The 12,224-nt window shown below is 40.6% G+C and overlaps 1 protein-coding gene across 1 annotated transcript in view; it reads right to left on the reverse strand.

Moving 5' to 3' along the window:
- Positions 1-12,224, reverse strand: part of LOC126237080 (DNA-directed RNA polymerase I subunit RPA2) — a 213,062-nt gene that overhangs the window by 54,705 nt on the left and 146,133 nt on the right. The window contains exon 16 of the mRNA XM_049946878.1: positions 4,554-4,689. Within this exon, the coding sequence (XP_049802835.1) occupies positions 4,554-4,689 (136 nt within the window). The remainder of the gene's footprint in view (positions 1-4,553; positions 4,690-12,224) is intronic.

A 12,224-nucleotide genomic window follows, 5' to 3' on the forward strand; every position in this document is an offset into this window, starting at 1 on the left:
TCCTCACTGCATTATTACTGGAGTGGATGACAGTGGTGTGTTGGGATTTTGTCATCTTGAAAATGTGAATTTTTCTCAGTGACTTAATGAGCACACTTTTCACACTACAGATCTATTTATCTTCATTAGGATATAATGCTCTAATTTCTTCACATAGTCTATGTAAACTGTGTGCAATGCATGTAACACGGATCATTTTACAATAACAACAAGACCTGCCGCTGCCTTCTTCATATATGTTGCAGCATCTCTTGTTGTGGTCTTTAGTCCTGAGGCTGGTTTGATGCAGCTCTCCACGCTACTCTATCCTGTACAAGCTTCTTGATCTCCCAGTACCTACTGCAACCTACATCCTTCTGAATCTGCTTAGTGTATTCATCTCTTGGTCTCCCTCTATGATTTTTACCCTCCACGCTGCCCTCCAATACTAAATTGGTGATCCCTTGATGCCTCATAACATGTCCTACCAACCGATCCCTTCTTCCAGTCAAGTTACGCCACAAATTCCTCTTCTCTCCAATTCTGTTCAATATCTCCTCATTAGTTACGTGATCTACCCATCTAGCAGCATCTATTATTAACAGTAAAAAGTTGTCAAACTTTACACCACTTGCCCACAGAATTTGCACTCTTTCATTAAATAATCTTCCAACCACGACACAGTTTGGCTTATTAGTAAAAAAACAGTTCTTCAAAATCATTTCATCGCATTGTAATACTCCAACAACGACTTTTGCAACTTTCCTGTCCATAGAGTCTGAAGTTTCGTCTAACACAGTGTTACCTATGGCATGCCAAACAGCATGCAAGCCCAATGTATGGGCCGCATGTGGGCCAAGGCTTAGCATGTCCTGGTTCCACTCAGTACTACTCGATACAGTGGAACAGTTCATTTAGCGTTGTGATGCGGCATTTTTCTGTAGGCATCACTTCCATCAATTCAGCAGAACTGTGGTGTGTGAGCTATTCACCCTTCGCTACATGTTCATGGTATAAAAGAAGCTCACAGGTCCAGTGGCTGTTAGCACAAAACAGAGGTAGTCTAGCAATCTTTCATCACGAGTCCTTAAAAACGTATAGGAATGACAGTAGAGGAGGATAAGAATTCTCAATAATTATTATGTGATACGGTACACATATACGGGAGACACTGAGTGACACACAGGCACAATGAAAAGACTGCCGTACATTTGAGGTTTTGGCCAACTCTTAGATTTTCCATTGTTTGATTATGCAATATACAGTCACATACTGAACGGGTACTGCAAATATGCTATATTTGCTATGGAACAACATTACAACACCAAGCAGAAAGAATTTAAAGAGTTAGTTGACAATGAAAGAGGAAAAAACTACAGCGATTGACAGATGGGATTCATTGTTATATACATCAAAAAGAACTTCATGCTAAGATTGCAGGAATTAAGCACTTGATGAGATTGGTGGTATGAATAGTAAATTTTCTGAGGTGACACACATAATTACACTGCAGATTGCAATAGTTTTTGATGGAATTGGACAAAGAGTATGGAGACTTTATATGTTACTGCAAAGCATGTTGGTTAAGAGGCATGCCTCTAACAATTTTGCAGTTTAAAACACACTACTGCTCAATTTTTGCAGAAAAAAGGAAGCAGGAATGACACTAAGAACATCCGGAATGGCTTGCAGATCTCACATATTAAATGGTCTTGACTACATACATCTTGACAGTAAGTTGAGAAATAACTGTTTTCTGATTTGATAGAGATCCATTAAAAAGAGAATGGCATTGTGGAAGGGACAAATTCTGACAAAAACACTGTCTATTTCTATAAATTCACTGTTGGTAAAAGAAAATGTCAGGTCTGAAGAATTCATTGTGGCCTTGAAAGAATTACAAGGATAGTATTTAAAGGGATAGTTTTATAAAGGTTTAGAAGTCAATGTAACATCTATTTTTGAGCTGCTTTCGAAGCCATTTGGCATTTCGCTTCAGCTGAAAGTGCCCATGTGAATGGGCAGTTGGAACTAATTGATCTGCAGTGTAACTCCTATTTAAAAGAGAAATTGCTTTGTGTTAAAACTATCCACAAATTCTAATCCTTGGGAAGAGTTTCCACATAAAATGTTTCGAATAGCTTTTTTTTATTTGAAAACCAAATAAATTACAAATATTTGTGGTAATCTGAGGACAAAAATCTGTGAAATTGGCTCTGTGTGTCCGTATGTCAATATTTTGTACTAGATAAAAATTATATTTTATCTTTAGTGCACCACAAATAATTAACTAACACCGAAATTTTGTTTTGTTAGTGATCTGTGTTGTTGAGAAATATGGAACCAGGTTGTATGCTGTTCAACTGCATTGCCATTTAAATGCGGTGTGTTTGAAGGTGTCCCCCCCCCCCTCCCAAAATCATGCTCATACAGCATGGCGCGGCAGTGGAGGAAGTGTGCAGCCAGGCCAAAGAGCTATGGAACTTGTGCCAGAACCCTGCACGTACGTTGAATTATTGGCTGTCACTGGTCGGACATAACCCAAATTTTCTCAGGGTAGCAAACAAAGAGGGAGGGAGTTGAGAATTGGAAGGAAATGACAGGACAGAAGGAGTGGAAAATGTTAGGTGGAGGGCGTGTGGACAGTACATTACCACAGATTGACGCCGGGATAATGACAGGAGAGGGGAACATGTTGCAAGTGTAACTCCCATCTGCACAGTTCAGAAAAGCTGGCGGTGGAGAGGAGGATCCAGATGGCTTCGGTAGAGGAGCAGCCACTGAAATCAAGCATTATGTTCTGTTGCATGTAGTGCCACAGGGTGGTCTACTTTGCTCTTGACCTTAGTTTGGCAGTGACCATACATCCTTGTGGACAGCTGATTACTAGTCACACTAATATATAAAGCTGTGCAATGATTGCAGCAGAGCTGGTAAATGACATGGCTGCTTTCACAGGTGGCCCAGTCCCTGATGAGGAAAGATAAACGTGTGACAGGACTGGAGTAGGAAGTGCTAAGTGGGAAGATTGGACAGGTCTTGCACCTGGGTCTTCCATAGGGATATGATCCTTGTTGCAAGGGGTTGGGATTGGAAGTGGCATTGGGATGGGCTAGGATGTTGCGGGGATTGGGTGGGTGACGGAACACCACTTTAGGAAGGGTGGGAATATCTTGGCTAGGATGTCACTCATTTCATGGCTTGATGATAGGTAACAACTATTATGTGGGATGCAAGCAGCAATTTGAAGGGGGGGGGGGGTGAGGGGAGGCACGGCCAGTACTGTACAGGTGGGTAGAGAGAGAAGCAGTGTCTGACGGAGTGTGGAGGGACTGGAATGCCAACAATCATAGCATCAGGATGTTGTGGGGCAGGGAGAAGGGGAAAGAAGGAGTGAAAGAGGAAGGGGGGAGGGGGGAAGATGGGCAGGTGTGTTGGCAGAGGGCTGAAAAAGAGGGTGGGAGGTAGAAATACCTGCAACATCCTAGTGCATCCCTACGCCACTCCCAATCCCAACCCCTTGCCACAAGGATCATATCCTTGTGGAAGACCCTGGTGCAAGATCTGCGCAATCCACCCACTCAACCCTTAATATTCCAGTCCTGTCACAGGTTTATCCTTTCCCTTCATGGTTCAGGCCACCTGTGAAAGTAGCCATGTCATTTACCAACTCAGCTGCAATCATTGTACAGCTTTTTATATTAGTGTGACTACCAACCAGCTGTCCACCAGGACATACGGCTACTGCCAAACTGTGGCCCAGAGCAAAGCAGACCACTCTGTGACACAACACACAGCTGAACATATGCCTGATTTCAATGGTTGCTTCACTACCCAAGCCATCTGGATCCTCCCCTCCACCACCAGCTCTTCTGAACTATGCAGACAAGAGTTATCCTTACAACACATTCTCGGTTCCTGTAATTATCCCAGCCTCAACCTATAGTAACATATTATTCCAACATCCTCCACCCAACAGTCTCCACCTCCGCTGTTCTGTCATCTCCTCCCCATTCTTGCATACTATCCTCTTTGTTTGCCACCCTGCACCAATGCACCCGTCCATCTTTCCTCACGCATCACTTTTTCCCTCATTTCCCTGCCCCATAACCTCCTGACGCTGCACCTGTTGGCTTTCAAGCCCCTGCACACTCCGCCAGAGAGTGTTCACCTCTCTCTCTCTCTCTCTCTCTCTCTCTCTCTCTCTCTCTCTCTCTCTCTCCCCCCCCCCCCCCCCCCCAAGCACACATGCTCTCATACATTTTCCCTTACCTGCCCCCTCCAGATTGTTGCTTGCATCCTATATGATAGCTATATTCTGGCCCAAGATGCTGGAGATGGCGGCCATGTGTGCATGAGGTGTGCTTTCTTGTGTGTATGAATGGTGTGTATTTCTCTTTTGCTGTGGGCGAAAGCTTTATTCAAGTGTCTTAATTGTGCCTGTCTGCAACTTAAAATGTCTACTTCACAGTAAGTAGCAATGTATCTTTTGCTACAGTTTCCAAATAATTTGTTTGATATGAGCTTATGTTAGAGAAGTTTTGGCTGAACAAATGCAACTGGGAAAAACCTACCCTAATTCTAAACGTAATACACGCCTTATTCTTGGAAGATCCAACAGCACCACACAATCGCACATTGTCAATGTAGGCACGTTCTGATCCTTTCCATTTTCCAGTGCGGTAAGTAGCTTCTTCTGCATCATAATAGCTGGAAAAAAAAATCATTATAACATCAGAGATCAGTTTGTATATATTTTTCCTAAAAGCTTCAGGAATAAAAGAAACCACTCATCGAAAAACAGTAATGTTGAGTTGTGTGTGCCAGTTGACAACTCAATGCTTCTGTTCTTTAGTGAGTGTACTCCTTCATTCATAAAGTATTTACATTCTACCAGAACTTTCGTACAAATCTTTTGTAAAAGCTGATGACAAAGTCTCAAGGAAAGAAAGCTATGGCTAAAATGCCTAAATAATAGAGATAAAATAGGTCAAATTGATGATGGAGATTTGGTATACATTATTCTGACACAAGGGTCAGACTAACAGAGGTGACGGTGAAGGCACATTTCTCAAGATAGGTGATTCAGAGTGTAGATAACTGGCAACTTCAACAGAGGGCAGACTGTAAGAAAATCACAATAACAGCTAGCATAAAAAATAATGTCAATTAATTACTACATCATTTACTTGCTGCAGAGACTGTGCTTCTATGTAGACACACAACAGAAAGCAGTAACAAACAAAAAACAGGGTGATGAGTCTTGGAAGGTGACCCTGCATGGATAAATTTGCGTGATTTGCTCTCAGTTTTCAAATAATGAATGATGGCCAACTACTGACCTTCAAGTAATGCAGTAAGCAGTTAATGAGCATAGATTCCCTTTTGGTGGATATGGCTAAAACATTCATAGTAATATACTTTCTAAATAAGTTAATAAGTGGTGTTAAAACAATATGGAAACACCAAATCTAATTGCATAATTTGACAAGAAGCAAGTCTTTCAACCTGAGAAAAAAAAAGAATCATATTGAAGTAAGGGTGATCACATGAGCTTTCAAAGCTAAGCTTCTAATGTGTGTGAAACGGACAGTTTACAATCAGTGTATGTTATCCTTTATTAATTATGACTGTGTGGTATGGACTTTTAATGAGGCAAGCACAGCAAAAAATAAAGCTCCATGTTCTGACCCTGACCGAGAGTGATCGACCCCCTTGTCATCCTCTGCTAATGATGTCATAGAATGCAGTATGCAGGGGCGCAGGGACAGCACATCATTCTCCCAGCCGTTGTCAGCTTTCTTCACCTGGTAGCTGCTACTTCTCACTCAAATAGCTCCTTAATAATTAATCAATTATTGTCATCACAAGGCTGAGTGCACCACATTCCAGCCCTTACAGCAAGAAAAAATCCTTGTCAGTACTGGGAACCAAACCCAGAAGATGCAACAAACCCACTAAAGAGACAGCCTACATTACACTTGTCCATCCTCTGCTGGAATATTGCTGTGTGGTGTGGGATCCTTACCTGGTAGGATTGATTGAGGACATCGAAAAAGTGCAAAGAAGGGCAGCTCATTTCGTGTCATTGCGCAATAGGGGCGAGAGTGTCACTGATATGATATGCGAGTTGAGGTGGTAGTCACTGAAAGAAGGGCGGTTTTCTTCACGGCGAGATACATTTACAAAATTTCAATCACCAACTTTCTCTTCCGAATGCGAAAATATTTTGTTGACACCCACCTATGTAGTGAGAAATGATCATAATAATAAAATAAGAGAAATCAGAGCTCGAACAGAAAGATTTAGGTGTTCCTTTTTCCCAAGCGTCATTCAAGAGTGGAATGGTAGAGAAGTAGTATGAAAATGGTTCAAAGAATCCTCTGCCAGGCACTTAAGTGTGAATTGCAGAGGAACTATGTAGATGTAGATCCTCTGCATAGCAGCAAGCTATGCTAACCACCGACCTATGGAGGTGATAACTTTTAATGTGGAAATCATTCAGAAACTTAGGGTTTTGGAGATAAATGTTGGGAATCACTGGGACAGACAGAGAAACAATCAAATGAAACAGGAAACAGAATGGAGTGGTAGATATAATTATAACTGTAATGAAAATGATACGGGGTGGGTGGGGCATGAAATCAGTGAACAGATGGTGTATGGACAAAGAAAGTTCTTTGTTGGATTCAAAGAAATGAAAGAAGAGAGAGCCTAACGGGAGTTGGGGATATGAAAATAGTAAAATGAAGCAGCAACATGGATGCGTATAGCTGAAAACTATAGTACACAAAAAAGGGAGCCCTTTATCTGGAAATGTGGATGATGATGATTACAATTACAAAAAGAACAGAAAAACTTTATGCATTTGTGATAAGGCAGTCTGCAATAGTAGTAGTTGTGGTGCTCCACTGTGGGCATGACAATGTTATTCCATTCTGTACTGAAATTTTTTACACATATTGTAATTTTCTCTCTTATCACAGCATTCAAGAAGCCTAGCATGAACACACTCGATACGTAATGGTACTCCACTGGTTTCAGAATACATTAGGAGACTGGAAAGAAAACAATACAAAAAGGGAGGTAAATCACAGTTCACTTCAGAATCATGCACAAAGAATTTGATGAGAAAGATGACTCTATTTGTTTATTCCTTCAACCAATGTTTCGAGATGGCTATGTGTATAGGTGTGAGTGACTTTATTGCTAAAACAAATTCCAGCAATGCAGCCAAAAAGATAGAAATGCAAACGTGAATGCTTGAAGTTTAATGCATGCATTTCAAGTGTACAGTGTGCAATCAACAGTCTACGAAGAGAGAATTGCTGTCTGGAGTATGAAAATATGCTTCTAAGGTCAAAGCAAAATATGCATGGACTGCCACAAGGTGGGGGTCGATAAATTGCCAGAATTGAAGAAATCACCTAAAATAAAAGAAAGAAGTTTCTTGAATGTGAACAAATTTAATCTTCTTTCTTCTAATTTAATCTCCTTTCTTCTAGTAACAGTATCCCAGTGGCTTGGTCGGTATCAAAAATAATTCAAGCATTAAAAGGACCACAGCTAATGTCCCAGTGCGAAAAAGTGAAAGTTGTTGGAAAAAAGTTAAGTTGGTTGGGCCACGTCCTAAAATTCCAATAATCAGAATTAGAAGTTCCAGAAACAATAAGCATTCTGCTGTAGAGAGTGACAGTTGGATAAGGGGTGAGGGGAGGGGGTCAGGAAGAACACCACCTGTCACAAAACAACATGTACATATTGTTGAAAACAGTAATTGGGGAGGTACAGCCAAAATTTTTAAATTCAATTTTAGAAGTGCTGAAGTTTGTGGAATCATGAAATCTTAATCTAAAATTCAAGAAGTCATACTGAGCTGCATTCCTGAAAGCATAAAAAATGATTATGTTATCCTAATAGGTGGTTCTAACAACACAACCTGCAATGAAGATTACAATATCACTCGAATGCTCAAGGAAAAAATTTGGTGCTTCATCACTTCGAGGTATTTGTTGTGAATATGCCCTAGGGATGTGACTTGATCCCCCAGTCCTATGTAAACGACAATATTTCACAAACAACAAAATAAATACAACTTGCAAGCTTTTCAATAATATTTATGTTGTAGGTGTAAGTAATTTTTGTAGAAACTTGTTTACTAACCACAGAATGCACTTAAACAGGTCATGAAAAAAGCGTTAGATACCCTTCTAATTGCAGCAGCTCAAACGAAGCTTACTGCTCTTAAATGGCTCCACCAATCTGATCACGCTAATTTACTGGCTCAAAATAGCCCAAAGGAAATAGTTAACAATAATCATTTTGTTTCAAATCCATCACATTCTTCACAAGATAAAAGCTGCATTCTTACCAATTACAGCCGTAACAATTTTTTAGTGATGAATTTGCATTGCTGTTTAGAAACATATTCCCAAAAAGAATCTACAGAGTGCAGGCCAAAAAACCCTGTAAAAGGAAACAAGACCTATACCTTGAATGCCAATCTTTAAATAACCCTGTGAAAAAAGAACTTCTACAAAATGTATTGTAAGCATCTGAGGTTACTGAAAATGCAAAAAATATGCACTTGTTGGACAAAATCAATTATTAATGTAACAAAATCAAAATTATGTGGAACGTTATAAAATATTAAATATGTACTGCTCCCTCAAGGTTTCCTATATTGCCCTTAACAACAAAATAATGAAATTATTGACAACCGAGAGATTTTGCAGATATTCAATAAATACTTCATAAGTGGTAATGAGCAGATAACCTGTACGACAAATCAGCATTGCAATTCTCAAATACAAGTTACAAACAGTTTTGATGAAATGACATTATCTTCTATATCCATTATTTACAAATTGACCTTCATCAGGCTTTGACATTATCTGGAGCAAGCTATCAAAATACCACTCTAAGCCATATCCTTAACTCAGCAATGAACTGAAGTGCCACAGAGTAATAAGATGTGCACGGAATAAAATTTTGAAGTCTTCCCCTGGTAGAGCAAATGGCGAGCAAAGCAAGACAGTAAGCAGCAGCCAGGTGAAATGCCAACAAGAGAGGACCACTGATATTGCATGTAGTAGAGCCACAAGACAAAGTTAATTGCTACAAATCACAAGAGCTGGGTGTCCAAGACACCAATGCAGCAGAATGAACGTCACTGGGAGAGAGGGATGCCATCACTGTGATGACCATACAGAGAGGAGTAAGAAGGCATTAGTCGAACAAAGTAAACTATTCAGTATACTGACTCAGAAAAATAAACACGCCACCGCCCTAGCAGGTCACTTCTGAGCTGCAACCAGGGTAACCAGAGGAGCTGAACAGACAAGAATGGCAGGCCAAGTGATGCCATTGGCACCTCACAGTAACAAGGTACATGGGCCGGCCACATATAAATATTACTTCTGTTCTGGCGGTAGGTGACCTACTCAGTTCGCAGTCGTCCAGCCTCGATGTTGGACAAAACTGATGGGGAGCCGGGGCACCATCATTCAGCAGCTGTTCTGGTGGCCTAACCAGTGGGTCCAGGGAGCAGAGCATCATCCATCACTGTGGGAGTGTCCACGTGCCACCTCCACCCACCTTCCTTTCCTGCAGACAGGCTCTGATGCTGTCAGCAGTTCTACTGTCAGATGACCGCAGTGTGACTCCACGCAACTTCACACACTTTGTGCAGAGCTGGTGGTGCCTCCCCTACATGCATCTACGGTACAATCAAGCGTGACCTACACACCCACTTTCTGAATCTGCTAGCAGCCATGCTCAAAATGAGCAACACTGCACAAACAGTGTGGTCAGTGATGCTGCTGGGCACTGGCAGCACTGCTTTCGCCATCGCAACGGGATGAAACTGGATGCCACATGCTTGTGTTGGTGCATTCCTGTCACAGTGCACACCACTCCTGCTCCACTGCCAGGAACAACCCAACAACCTAGACAATCAACTCATTTGTGGAAGATATCTTAAGAGTCCCTAAAGAAAAACAGTTCACCAGCGGGTACGTTGTGTGATCTGACTACATCTACCGATTGCATGATGTACCAAGTACTGTTAGTGAGAGGCCATTAGTATGGCATTGGGGGCAGATTAAGTAACATACTGAAATCTTATCTCACTAATACAAAGTATAAAGTACTTCTGGAAGCTGTGGTTTGGAAATCAAGAGTAGTTGCCATGCCAGACTGGGATATTACACTAGACTCTTACTACTCTGGCCACTCCTTGGACATACGGGTGCCTGATTAGCAGAAATGCCGATTATTCAGAGTGTCTTAAATTTAGTGTACAGACATAGGGATTAAATCCAAAGACACATTCATTTTCATAAAAACTGGGTTCTTTAGTGTGTACTTAAACAGCAGCATCACTCCCTATGAAACATGTCCCAAATTTTTAGTTGCTGCAATGATAATAAGCAACAGCAGTCTGCTTTATCACACAAGCATTATATTGGTACTGCATGATTCTCATTGTTGCATAATGTACTGCAGGAAGATGTCTGCAGTTTCAGCACTGGCAGTGTGAGATACTTTCATGTTGTCTCCTACTATGTCCTCTTCTTCATCACTTTCATCATAATTTTCCTGTACACTTCTGATTACCTCTTCGTCTGTCATAAATAGTTGCTCAGCTAACACTGTACTCAACAGCAGCACTTTCTGCGAAGAACCTCAGTTCAACTTATTTCTAATTTTGAGTTTCTGCTTGAGGTCTAGCAAAATGTGTCTCCGTTCAGTAGCCGTGATACTGAACAGTAAAGAAAGCCACAATTTCAAACACATACAGCATTGTTTCACATTATAATTAACCAACAACATTGATGGACATGAGAACTCATTTTGTATGTGTCATCAACTAGAGGCTGTATGTAGGAATGATTACTGAGATGCCAGACTAACAAGGACTGGATTAGCGAGAGTTTACTGTATACATAATGGAGTTCCCCACAGTCCTGTCCAGCGTCCTTCATTGTTTCCACTATATGCTAATGATCTATCTGCAGCTGTAAATGAGAGTCAGGTGCATATTTAGCATGTTTGTTACCACCACCAGCACTGCAGAAAACTTGTTAAACAGTCACAAACATCATTTTATCAAAGTCTTTAACTGGTTTATTGTTAATTCTCTCACTGTCAATCTAATCAAGACAAATTTTATGTAATGTAGATCAAGTCACAAAATACAGGGGAATACTGAATGACACTCAGTAAGCAACAGTTACTGAGAGTCGATAGAACCAAATTCCTGAGCATTCACTTATACTGCAAACTAAGCTGGGAACATCACACTTTACAAATGCTGAAGACAATTAGTTCAGCAGCTTTTGCTTTAAGAATGCTTTCTCATATTGGATATAACAGTTCCTACTTGTCTTCCTTTTCATAATATTGTTACATTCCATCCTGGATTTTCCATTGTTTGAAGTCTTCCACACTGTAATAACATAAGCTTTTTAAGTACTTTTTAACATTTGCTTCTGTAATTTTGGGCTTGTAGTCTTTGAAATTTGACTGCATTTTACTGCTAAGCTTTAAAGCAATGTTAAGTTTTGACAGAGCAACATGCAGTCTGATATAAGCCTCACTTCATAAGCATGTGTAAAAGAATATCCTTCAAAAAAAGTTGTGTTTTTTTTTTACTCGAAAACGAATGTTTCATATGTAAACATATTAGGAATTATTAAGCCGAGACTTTTTAATGATGGTTTGCATAATCTCCTATTTTTATTCCCATCACGATTATTTTTTTCTGTAGCTTGGACGCACTGAGGTAGTCTGTTTTTTCCAACACCTCAAAAATTATACCATATCTAACAACTGATGTAAAATATGCACGAAAATCATTTTCTTAACATGGAAGTCAGTAACAATATTCTGAACTGTTACAAAAGTTGGCTCCATTGCTGGCTAGCGCTTCTGAAGCAGAAAAGTGGAGCGGGTTGTGTGACTGGAGTGGATGTGTGTGTGGAATGGTAACTTCTGATCAGACTAGACAGTATGGTTGGTGCTCCTGACTGTAGAGACTGGGCAGTTGTTAATGAGTCACCTATGTTTTGGAAGTCACTGTATGGTACAGAGTGCGAATTCTTCCCAGTGGAAGCAGTATGACAGACAAATGTAATGGCATGACTGCTAAGCGTGTTTAGCCTTGAGTGGAGCCTTAGGAGTCTGTTGAGCTTAACCGGTGTGTCCAGCATCAAGTGAGGAATGTGGATATATTTCGCTTCATA

This window comes from Schistocerca nitens, chromosome 2 (genome assembly GCF_023898315.1).
Source record: "Schistocerca nitens isolate TAMUIC-IGC-003100 chromosome 2, iqSchNite1.1, whole genome shotgun sequence".
NCBI lineage: Eukaryota > Metazoa > Arthropoda > Insecta > Orthoptera > Acrididae > Schistocerca > Schistocerca nitens.